General features: G+C 42.9%; 1 protein-coding gene across 1 annotated transcript in view; it reads right to left on the reverse strand.

Annotated features, from left to right (window-relative positions):
* Positions 1-13,147, reverse strand: part of CFAP46 (cilia and flagella associated protein 46) — a 3,596,153-nt gene that overhangs the window by 2,232,929 nt on the left and 1,350,077 nt on the right. The window contains exon 25 of the mRNA XM_044056880.1: positions 8,076-8,257. Within this exon, the coding sequence (XP_043912815.1) occupies positions 8,076-8,257 (182 nt within the window). The remainder of the gene's footprint in view (positions 1-8,075; positions 8,258-13,147) is intronic.

Raw genomic sequence — 13,147 nt, forward strand, 5'->3', positions numbered from 1 at the left:
CAGTGGGACCAGATGGTGTCCCAGGCTGCGTCTTGTACAAACTACAGAAAGTACAGTTGTGTACACCTACCATAAATGTAGATGTTCGAGTGTCTTCACTGTTGCAGTCATAACTGTAGGGTGATCCTGCCGGCAGGCAGCCCGAGGTCGGCCAGAATTCCAAAGTCTGGGTCCGGCGTTGGCTGTACCAGCAAGTACCCTGACGTCAGAACGCAGAGATATAAAGCTGACAGCCGACGCCATCTTCTCCAGCCTTTCTTGCCCCAGATGTCAGAAGCCCCCAAAAAACAAACCAAAAGGTGTCTAAAAAGGAACACAAATACACCACAAAAGAAGTGGAAGAGAAAACAAGCAAAAATAAGAGGGGACTGGTGGGAGGGAAACACCGACTGCAACAGTGAAGACACTCGAACATCTACATTTATGGTAGGTGTACACAACTGTACTATGTTCTTCGTGTTTCACTGTTGCAGTCATAACTGTAGGGTAGAATCCCAAAGCTGTGGAAGAGGGAGGAGGTTATGCAGAAGAAGGGGCAGCTAGAAGACCCTGCAAAACAGCAGAGGCAAAGCCTGCCCTAGACTTAGAATACAAAGGGAGATTATAGTGCTTAGAGAAAGTATGCACTGAACTCCAAGTGGCAGCTTCCAAAATGTCCTTGGTAGGAACTCCTCTGAGAAAAGCTGCTGAAGTGGCAGCTGCTCTAGTAGAATGACTTCTAACAGTACCTGGAATCTGTTTCCCAAAGTGAGAGTAACAAAACCTTATTCCATGAGAAATCCATTTGGAAATAGTTTGCTTAGAAATAGCCTTACCTAGAGAACTGGAGGCATAAGAGATAAGCAATTGATCAGATTTTCTGAAATCTTTAGTCTTGTCCAGGTAAAATCGTAGTTGTCTGTGTACGTCCAATGAATGTAAGATACTTTCCCCTTTATTTTGAGGATTTGGAAAGAAGGTAGGAAGGTGAATAGTCTGATTTACAGCCACTTTAGAAATCACCTTAGGCATAAATGTAGGATTTGTCCTCAAAGAAACTCTGTCTTGGTGGAAGATAATGTATGGTTCCACAGCCATGAGAGCTTGCAACTCTGAAACCCTTCTAGCAGAAGTCAATGCCAATAAGATAGCTGTCTTCCAGGATAAGAACTTGATATCCAAAGCCGCAGCAGGCTCAAAAGGAGGCAAAGTAAGTTTCTCCAAAACATAATTAAGATCCCAAGCAGGAACAGGAGGAGTTCTGGGAGGCCTTAAATTCTTAGCTCCTCTCAAAAATTGTCTCACCAGCTGGTAAGAAAAAATGGGAGGATCAGTATTAAAATGAGCCGAGATAGCAGAAGCATGAATTTTGATGGAGGAAAAGGAAAGGCCTTTAAGCAGAAGGTCTGAGAGGTAAAGTAAAATGGAGGAAATATCAGGCAAAAGAGGATCAAAACCTCGATCCTGCATCCAAATACAAAATCTTTTCCATTTTGAAGCATAAGATTTTCTAGTGCTAGGCCGCCTAGCTTCTAAAAGAACATCCAAAACTTGTTTGGGAAGAGAAGGAATCAAAGGCCTTTGAAGAGTCAAGCTGCTAGGCAAAGAGTCTTGATTTGAGAGTGTTGCATCTGACCCTGATGCTGGGACAGAAGAGAAGGGATCAGAGGAAGAATCCAAGGAGGTTCCAAGAATAGGTGTTTTAAAGTTGGATACCAAAACTGCCGAGGCCAATTTGGAGCTATCAAAATAATAGTCTTGGGTTTGTCCTGTATTATTTTCAGTAACACCCGAGGCAGAAGAGGAAGAGGAGGGAAGGCATATCCCGAAAGATTCCTCCAGCTGAATGACAGGGCATCCACTTTCCAAGCTGTTATGTGGAAGGACCTGGTGCATAAGAGAGGCAACTGATGATTGAGATGGGATGCAAACAGATCTATCTGAGGACAACCCCAAACTACAGTTATTCTGTTGAATAAGTTGGGGTCCAACATCCATTCGTGAGGATCCAAAAGGTTTCTGCTTAGGCTGTCTGCTAAGAGGTTCTGATTTCCTGGAATGAACTGAGCTTGAAGATGCAGATTCAGATTTAGAGCTGTGTCCCATAAATTCATGGCTAGTCTGCAAAGGGGGTAAGAATGAGAGCCCCCTTGCTTGTTTATGTACCACATGACTGTGGTATTGTCTGTACGAATCAGAAGAGGTCCTGGTTTCAAAAGAGTCTGGAATGCTAGAAGAGCATTTTGGACTGTCAACATTTCCTTCAAGTTGATGTGCCAGAGTAGTTGCTTCTTTGTCCAAGAGCCCTGCTGGCCAATGTCTAGAAAATGAGCTCCCCAAGCATAATCCGAAGCGTCCATGGTTATGATCTGAGAAGGTTGAGGCAGACGGAAGGGATTCCCTTCGTTCAAAGCACAAGCCCTGGACCACTAAAGGAGCTCCTTTTGGAGGCAGGGAATCAGTGGAATCATTGTGTCTAGACTGTGGTAATGCTGAGACCATACACTCTTTAGGTACCATTGAAGTTTTCTCATATGAAGCCTTGCATTTGGAATCAACAGGATGCAAGAAGCCATGTAGCCCAAAGCCTGCAGGAATTTCCTTGCAGTGAGCCGAGGTAAAGTTGCCAAGGTTTTGAAAATTGAGGCCAGCTGTAATTGTTTTTCTGGAGTGAGGAAGGCCCTTTGCAAGCTTGTGTTTAGAAGAGCTCCCAAAAAAAAATCATTTGCTGAGAAGGGATCAAATGTGACTTTTTTGTGTTCACTGAAAATCCGAATAGTAGGAGAAGACGTTGAACAAAATCCAGATGTTGAAGTAAAAGGTCTTTGCTGTCCGCCTGAATAAGGCAGTCGTCCAGATAGGAGTAAATTTGAATCCCCTGGAGTCTGCAATAAGCTACTACTGGAGCCAGACACTTGGTAAAGACTATGGGTGCAGTAGATAAACCAAAGGGCAGTACAGAGAATTGAAAGTGCCTCGTACCTGCCTTGAATCTGAGGTATTTTCTGCATTCCTGCCTGATGGGAATATGTAAGTAGGCTTCCTTTAAGTCCAATGTCACCATCCAAGCATCCTGGGAGAGCATTGCAAGAAGTTGTTGTAGAGTAAGCATCTTGAATTTTGGAATTTCCAGAAAGGTGTTTAATACTGAAAGGTCCAGAATAGGTCTCCATGTGCTTTGTTTTCTTGGGACCAGAAATAGTCTTGAATAAAAACCTTTTCCCATCTGTGAAAGTGGAACAGGTTCTATGGCTCTCATGGCCAATAGAGCGTCCACTTGATTTAAGGCCTCTGACCATTGATGTTTTGGCAGATCTGGCCAACCAATAGACCTTGGCAGAGTGTGAAAGTGGAATTTGTAACCTCTTAAAATCACGTCCAAAACCCATTTGTCTTGGGTAATATGAATCCAATTTTGGTAGAAAAGAGAAAGTTTTCCTCAGAGAGGGGCTTCCAGGCAAAGAGGACCTGTAGCCCAACAGAAAGAGTCATTGGGTCTGCTTCCTTTGTGATTGAGATCCGTCTTCTCCCCTTCTAGGGGATGAAGCAGTCCATTGTCTGGACCTGAAAGAGGCCTGAGCCCGACCTCTGGAGCGTCTATATCTTCCCCTTTGAGGCCTGTCAGACGTGGGAAAGGACCAATTTTTGGAGGGCCAATTTCTAGTAAATCTAGGAGGCTGTACTTGTAAGAGATCTTTAACAGTCTGCATAGATTTCACCTTATCCTCCATCTTTTTAATAACCTCCTCAGCTTTAGATCCAAACAGAACATCATGCTGAACAGGGGCATCTAACAATTTAGCCTTAACTTGCTCAGGCAAATTCTGCTCTCGAAGCCAAGCATGTCTCCTGATAACAGTACCAGAGGCTGCGGCCCTACAAGAAGCCTCCAAGGCATCAAAACCACAATGTAAACTATGTTTTCTAACTTGTTCAGTTGCATGCAAGACATCCTGTAATTCCCTGTCCTCTGCACATGCAGGAAAGGTAGAAAGTTTTTGTTTTAAAACAGACAAAAGAAATTGCTGATACTTGAACATATGAAACTGGCAATTTAAAGCTCTAATAGAAAGAGTAGCAGAGGTATAAACCTTTTTGCCCCATCTGTCCAAGGCCCGAGAATCCTTTTCAGAGGGAATAGGATTTTTAGCTGAAGCGGCCTTAGCAGCCTTGGAACCCTGAGAAATAGTTTCAGGATCTGCAGAAGGGTTCTTGAACAAAAATTGATGGGAATCAGGGACTCTATAAAATCTATCCGGCTTAGAAGGAGCAGGTGGCTAAGAGTCAGGATTCAGGTTAGCTTCAGAGAAAGCATCATCCACAATATCAAGAACAGGAGGAATAGCCAAAGGCATCATCCACAATATCAAGAACAGGAGGAATAGCCAAAGGCATCATCCACAATATCAAGAACAGGAGGAATAGCCAAAGGCATCATCCACAATATCAAGAACAGGAGGAATAGCCAAAGGCATCATCCACAATATCAAGAACAGGAGGAACAGCCAAAGGCATCATCCACAATATCAAGAACAGGAGGAATAGCCAAAGGCATCATCCACAATATCAAGAACAGGAGGAATAGCCAAAGGCATCATCCACAATATCAAGAACAGGAGGAATAGCCAAAGGCATCATCCACAATATCAAGAACAGGAGGAATAGCCAAAGGCATCATCCACAATATCAAGAACAGGAGGAATAGCCAAAGGCATCATCCACAATATCAAGAACAGGAGGAATAGCCAAAGGCATCATCCACAATATCAAGAACAGGAGGAATAGCCAAAGGCATCATCCACAATATCAAGAACAGGAGGAATAGCCAAAGGCATCATCCACAATATCAAGAACAGGAGGAATAGCCAAAGGCATCATCCACAATATCAAGAACAGGAGGAATAGCCAAAGGCATCATCCACAATATCAAGAACAGGAGGAATAGCCAAAGGCATCATCCACAATATCAAGAACAGGAGGAATAGCCAAAGGTCTGTGTTGTGGGAGAAGGAGAAACTCCCTAAGTCTCTTCTTGGAAGTGGAATAATCTTGACCTTCCCAATGAAAATGCTCTCTCATCTCATGCAAGGTTTCCCCAAAAGAAAAATCTTCAGGGGGAGAAGCAGAGGGAATAGAGTCCTCTGCATCAGAATCCTCATAAGGAGGAAAAGAGTAATCCTGTTCAGAGGAAGAGACTGAAGACACAGAAGCCTGATCAGAGGAATCATAAGGAATATCCTGTCTAGGCCTTTTTTCAGGAGGAGGGTGAGAACCCCTAATCATAGTAAGCAAATCTTCAGCCATCCTTAATAATTGCTTTTGGGTCTTGGGAGCTGAATCCGACGAAGCTTGAGAAGAAATCCTTGGCTTAACAGGAGTCTTTGACTTTGCCTTTGTAGTAATAGTGATATGAGAAGGCCTGAAAACCCCCTCAGAAGTCGGTACCTGCACAGCGGTTCCGGACCCATCTGAAGGAGCGATGTCCGAAAGTCCTGCAGCAGATAAAATACTGGGCCTAGTTGGCTCCCCATGGGAGTCCGTGTCGGCCATCGGTTCCAAAGTGGCTGACGACAGGGGCTGCAAAAGTGCGTCACTGTCGACCGCCGAACCCGAAGCTGGCTCCGGCTGCATAGAATCCTGTTTGGACCTCGGAGGCCTATCCTTGTCTTTGTGCTTTTTGTGAATTCCGGTTGTCGGTAAAGTATCCGACGACATCCTGTAATTGAACAGTCTACCGAAATAATGCAAGGCCCAATCATACCTACGCTTAATAGTACGAGAATTAAACCTGGCACAAAACCGACAGCAAGAAACGTTGTGGTCAGGGCCTAAGCAAGGAAGACAGTAAGAGTGGAAATCTTTATGAGGTATTTGTTTTCCACACGATATACAATTATTAACTTTTTCTGACATCGGAGGAGCAAGAAAAAAGTTTCCCCAACGGGGTACTTAGCTTGAGAAGAGAAGTCGTCGTCTTCTGACCGACGACAAGCAAAGCACGTTGTCCGGGAATCCGCCAGCCAACAACTTGCGAGCTGCTTTCCACCGCACGGCAAGAAAGACTGGAGAAGATGGCGTCGGCTGTCAGCTTTATACCTCTGCGTTCTGACGTCAGGGTACTTGCTGGTACAGCTGACGCCGGACACAGACTTTGGAATTCTGGCCGACCTCGGGCTGCCTGCCGGCAGGATCACCCTACAGTTATGACTGCAACAGTGAAACACGAAGAACATCGAACTAACCCCCCACACCTAAACACGCTGTTCAACCTCAGCCTCTCCACAGGCTACGTGCCCGTAGAATGGCGCACAGCAATGGGTATTCCTCTCCACAAAGGAGGGGCCACAACTGACCCTGGTAACTATCGCCACATAAGCCTGACTAGCCAGGTCTGCAAGGCTATGGTGTGCATCATCATGGAACCTTAACAAAGACATTGGGAACCTCCAAACACTTGACCCGACCCAGTTCGGCTTTGTTAAGGGCAGATCATGCCTACTAAACCTAGATGACTTCTTCGAGACAGTCACAGAGGCCATAGACGAGGGAAAGGTGGTTCACAAAGTCTACCTTGACCTCATCAAGGCTTTCAACACCATTCCCCACTCGAGTATTACAGAAAAACTCACCAGCCTGAACATAAACCCCTACATCATGAGATGGATTGCCAACTGGCTTACAGACAGAACTCACACAGTAAGAAAAGCGGGCTCCAGGTCCGACTCTAAGCCAGTCAGAAGTGGTGTCCCGCAAGGCTCAGTCCTGGGACCCCTACTGTTCGGCATATACTTCTCAGAAGTACAGGCAAACACAGGAGGACTATGGCTAACCAAGTTCGCCGATGACTGCAAACTGGGAGCCATAAATGACTCTCCAGCTGACACGGACATCCTCCAAAAGGGCCTTACTGAGACGGACACCTGGTGTCAAAGTCATGGCCTCACGCTAAATGCCAAAAAATGCATAGTCATCCCATTTGAGAAAAACAAAACACCCACGAATTATCACACTGGTGGCAGCCCCCTTAATACAGAAGAGGTAATAAGAGATCTGGGGACCCAGGTAGATAGTAATCTCTCCTTTGACAATCATATTGCCAAAGTAGTTAGGAAATCCTTCTATGTGGCCCATCTAATTACTAAAGGATTCGCATCTAGACATAAAGAGGTTATAGTGCCCCTCTACTTGTCACTCATTAGACCCATCATAGAGTACAATGCCCCATTTGGGATGTAGCTCACAAGACACTTCCAACAGCTGGAAAGACCACAAAAGTACCTCACCAAGAGGATTATTGGTCTCAAACATATGTCCTATGCAGCCCGACTGAAAAAACTCTGGCTGTACTCAGTGGCATATCGCTTACTCAGAGGTGATCTCTGCCTGACTTACAAAGCCATGTCCAACTCAGAATTGATGGCCATGCTCCACCTAAAGAAATCCAAGTGACTGCAAGCCACGCGCTCTAGTGAGCTGAACCTCACCACAACAATAAATAGAACATGCTGGAGGGATAGATTCCTGTCACAGAGACTCCCCATGCTTTGGAACAAAATTCCAAATTACATAAGGCAGAGCCCCTCACTAACACTCTTCAAGAGAAACCTTGACGAGTGGATGGGTAACAGAAAATACACCCCTGGGATCACTTCATTGGCTCTGCTTGACAGAGGATCAGTTAATTAATCAATGGGGCGGCAAAAGCTGACACATTCTGGCTAGGCTTATAAATGCCCTCAGGCAGAAAGCCTAGTACCTACCTATGAACCTATGTGTAGTCTTATTTGACTTACAAACCCAAACTCAGTCCTTAATGAGGATGCCAGGCTCTTAACTACCTCAGTTTCCATTCTATTCTGCTGAACCAGTGCATACAAAAAATGCATAAGCAGGGAAAAAGGTCTCATTGTAGCCAATTTTAACAACAGAAAAATGTAATCTGAAACGCACAAGAAAAATAAATTATCTATGTACATTTTATAAGTGCAAAGAAATAGGTTGCCTTTCTGTATTAATGAAAGATTGTTCAGCTACAGTTAATATCTTTTTTCTTTTTCAACCTACATAATAATAAGTATTCTGGAATTCTCACTTACACATTTTGTTTCTTCCACGCTGCATCTTTGTCAATTATTTTATCTAGCTGCAGAGCCTTCTGAGAACAAGTCATCACCATTTCATGATCACGAGCTGCATAGGCAAAGTGTGCTAAACATGTCCATGTTTGCAATTCTAATAAGGTATCGGTCCATTTACACTCCAAGGCCATTTTTGCCACCTAAATTTTTTTACAAAAAAGAAATAATAATTTTCTGTCGGAGACTTTTTAACTTACAGAAAGTTATCATTTTATTTTTAAGATTTGTGATTTCATTTACAATATTTATGACAAAACCACAGTGCTTCATATTGAAGATGCTGTTCAGTCCCTGTCGGGAAGGAATGCATAATTACTAAGATAATCGATGTCTCGTTTTTTACAATTCACACACTGACTTTAGTATGTGCTGCTCACTGCTATTGTCATTATTCCCAAAATGTCAATATTTCTAACAATCACCAGCTGCTTCATTTTACCCCTCTTGGGTTGGGGAAAAGCCACCCTGTATTTCATAAAGGCAAAACTACTACTAAAACAACTTAATCGTGTATCATCCTACTGATTAAGGAAATATGAAATAATAATTTCACAAAATCACTTCTCTCTGGATGAATTCTCCTACCAGTAAGGTGCACTTGCAATAGCCGAACAGGTATGCTAAATTAATAATCTAGTTTTAATATGTGCCAGAGATGCAGACACAGCATTCTGCCTCTCTTACCATTGCCTTTTCAATCCATATACCTTTTGAATTCTGTAGCATTATTAATCCCATTCCATGTGACTTGTCTAATTAGCCTGCAAACAGCTAATGAAAGCATACTTGTAAGAATGGAATTTTAAGCAAATGACAAAGAAAGAAAAATCTCATAACAAAAGAAGAAATATACATGAATGTAAAAGAAAAAATACAGGTACATTAATACAGTACAGCTGTGTAAGTCATACTTACTTGTAACAGCCAATGTTTATAGAACATACTGCCTTACTGGCATATGGGTAGTAGAATCCTCCCTCTGACAGTTTATCAAAGCTCAGAGCTCCTCTCACTGCCCATCTGTGGATGTGAGGGACCAATCAACTGGCAGGACCAGGACTACCCTTCAAACCTACAGGCGGTACCCTTTTAAATTTTCTAGGGTCCAGCAGGAAGAGCAGATGAAAATACAAGTTTTGCGATCATCTACTGCTCCAAGCCAAAAGCCACACACACACACACAAAAACAAAAAAGTTTGCTGAACAAAACTCAGCAGCGACTTCAACTGCAAACTAGATGCATCCAGCAAAAGGTAGATGGCAGGAGGGTAGTGCCAGTGAGGCAGTGTGTTCTATAAACATCTGTTATGACACATAAGTAGGGCTTATGCAACTGTACCGTGTTCAACATTGTGCCGTAATGGCATTTGGGAAGATTCCCAAAGCTTGCTCAACATGAGAGGAGGAAGGATAAGAGTCCAGGAGCCGCTGGAGAATGGTCTTCGTGAAGTATGCTGTGAACATAGAAGAAAAGGCGTCCAGCTTGTTGTGCTTCATAAAGGTATCGACAGAGGATGAAGGTGCTGCCTCTAGAATATTTCTAGAGTCCACCACTTTCCAATATGCCATAAAAGAGGAAAATGCCCTGGTGGAATATGCCTTTACCTTGCTTAGACATACTGGGAGTAACAAAAAACAATACAAGAGGACAACCAACATACAAAGTTTTGCTTAGAGAGAGTCTGACCCTAATTTGCTCCTGTGATGGAAATAAAAGGTATTTTGGTCTTCCTAAAGGGTTTTGTTCTGTCAAGATAGTACCTGAACTGCTGAAGCCCATTCAAGGTGCGAAGTATCCTTTCACCCTTAATTTTAGGTTCTGGAAAGAACACAGGAAAATTAATAGACTGACTGAGTGAATTTTCAAGACCACTTTAGGCATGAAAGAAGGATTACTGAATAACACAACCCTCTCCCTGTGGAAAATCAGGTAAGGCTGTCCCAACATGAGAGCTTGCAGTTCAGAAAGTCACCTTGCCGATGTCAAACAAATAAGCAACAGTTTTCCATGTTTAGAAATTGAGATCAGTTTGAGCTGCTGGTTCAAAAGGTGGTAAGGATAACATTTCAAGAACATATTCGAGATCCCACAAAGGAGAAATTTGCTTGCAAGAAGATTTCATATGCAAAACTCCTTTCATGAATCATTTTACCAAAAGAAAAGAGGGGGTCCATAGGCAGACAAGCACAGATGGCTGCTAAATGCACTTTAATGGATGCAAACAATAAGTCATCTGAAGAAGTTCACGAAAATATTTCAAGACCAGAGAAATATTAACTTCAATGGATGGTGGACTCTCCGTTTCCATTTAAGAACCACTTAGAAAATTTCATCCATTTGTAAACATAAGGTTTTCTAGTAGTAAGTTTTCTGCCCTCCTTTAACCTGCTGCTCATCCTCATGAAACAAGTGCCTAAACAGAGTCAAGACTGAATCATCCAGGCTGTCAACTGAAGTTTCACCAACTTTGGGTGCACACCAGTCATCCCTGTGACTGTATAAGCAGATCCATAGTGTGAGGTGGTCTGTGGTAATTGCCCTTAGATAATACCATAAAAACGGAGCACCAAATCTGACTGGGCTAATCGGGAGTCACTACAATGACCTTTGGCATTTCTTTCTGATCCTTTACAAGTACCTGCTGACTCGGTGGAAAGGGTGGAAATGCATACAGGAACATTCTCATCCAAGGGAATGAGAATACACCTGCCCTTCAAGCCTGGCTGCAAAGATGCCTGGACAAGATATTCTTCAGCTGCCTGTTTTGAAAGGAGGCAAACAGATTTATTTGAGGCATCCCCTACATCTGGACTACATCCTGGAGGACCACTGCCTTCAGCTGCCACTTGCGGCTCTGCCCAGGATCTGGTTAGTCTATTTGTCACAGTGTTCTGCTCTGGCAGGATGCAAGACACCTGAAAGGTCAGAGAATGCTGTAAAGTCAGCTCCCAGGCCAGCACTGCCAACCAGCACAGAGGGTAAGACCTTAGACCCCCTTGTTTGTTGAGGTACCACATCATTCTGGTGTTGTCTGTAACCAACAGAAGAGGACCTTGAGTCCACAGATGATAAAGGGCTTTCAGGGTGTGACTCCCCACTGACATCTCCTTAGTCCTGATGTGCTTCTGTGTGTTCTCGGGTCCCAAGGGTCTTGCACTTGCATCCCGACTGACACAGTTCTCCATGTCATGTGAATCTGTCTGGATAGATTGCACTTTCACAGGAGGGAAGAAAGGAAGCCCTAACTTGATACTCAGTTGTTCTCTCTACCACTAACTCAGTCTGATGAAAGGCAGAACCAGCAACTTGGATTCAAGGGAATGAAGATGCTGCATCCAACAATTTTAGACATACCATTGAATTTTCCTCATGTGAACATAGGCCAGTAGTATTGTGAAAATTATGGATGCCATCAATCTGAAAATTTTTAGGAATTCTCTTGCCAATGCAATATTACTATTAGAGAATTCCAGAAACATTTTCAGGTAAGACCAGATCTTGTCTTTGGGAGGAAAGGTTATTTTCTGGTGGGAGCCGATTAAGCATCCCAGAAAGGCTAGTCTTTCTAAGGGTGTCCGACATTACTTCATGAGATTCAACTTGAATTCTAGCTGGGAGATTAAGGTTCAGACCTTTTCTAGAAAATCCACACAGCTAGATGCAGACTTTGCACAGACCAGCACGTCTTTCAATTAAGGAAAACTATGAATGCCCAGAGCCTGACGGTGGGCCACAACCAGGGCAAGGCACTTGGTAAACACTTGAGGTGCAGTGAATAGCCCAAATGGCAATACAGTGCAAATCATACACAACAAATCTCAGAAATCTCCTGAAATGATAAGCAATGGCTATATGATGATATGCATCCTTCAAGTGAAGGGTCACCATGAGACAGTGGTCTGGTAACAGGGGAAGCACGGTCAGCAGGACCAGCATCTTGAACTGGGTGACCTTGACAAGGAAAGGTCCAATACCAGTCTCCACGCCAGCTCTCTTTTGGGGGACCAGGAAAATTCTGGAGTAGAAACCTGTCACTCTCTGTGAAGAAGGGACCAGATCTATGACCTCTGAGTCCAGCAGAGAGAATAAGAAAGTCTGGTAGAATAAATGAGGAGAAACCCCTTTGAATGGAGGTAGATGTTCTTTACACTGCCATCTAGAACTCCTGCAAACAATGTTGAACACCCACTTGTCAGAAACCACTGATGGCTAGGCCACTTTGTTGACAGTTAACTTTAGAGATGGTGTGGGAACTTAAGACAGATGCCATTTCTCACAATAATCATAAGTTGGAAGAGGGACTATCCTTCTTGGGGAAGGAATCCCTATTGTTAAGCTTGATGGGATTCTTATCCTGCGGTTTCCTTTTATTGCCTTGGTTTTTCTTTGACTGTGACTTCTGTTGGGAAGGCTACCAAAAATTATCCTGTTTAATGGAGGGAAATGTGGGAATATGGAACATTTTCAACACCCCTTGAAAGAACTTACCTCTGCCATCCCAGTGTTTAAGGATCTGATTAGCTGCCATACCAAGCAATCAGACTCAAATGGATCATTCAGAATCTAATTTTATTAATTCATCAGAAAAGTTCTGGCTACCCATTAATTATTATTATTAGCTATCGTAACTTTATATTCATGCACCCTAAGTATAGGGAATGGAATTTTATTATATTCCCTATAATGCATACTCAGGGTATGCTTTTGTCATCTACTTCTGAAGGAACTCATTTAGCTATAGATAATGATCTAAAGTACTGGTATCAGTTGATATCTGATAATAAAGTTAAAAATCTAGATTTCTTAAAACAAGAATTTGATCTAAGAGAAACTTGCTGGTTAGAGGTTCAGACCTTTAGACAACATCTCACTAATAAAATAGATCTAATGTCTATAACAGTTAAATAATCTATTCCAACACTGATTGATTACTTGGATATTAAATTTACAACATAAAGTTTCTGATAAAGGTAAACTTTCATACATACATAAAATTATCAGACAAGAAACTTTTTACAGTGTAGATACA

The sequence above is a fragment of the Protopterus annectens genome, chromosome 14.part0 (genome assembly GCF_019279795.1).
Source record: "Protopterus annectens isolate FY-2018-M chromosome 14.part0, PAN1.0, whole genome shotgun sequence".
NCBI lineage: Eukaryota > Metazoa > Chordata > Ceratodontiformes > Protopteridae > Protopterus > Protopterus annectens.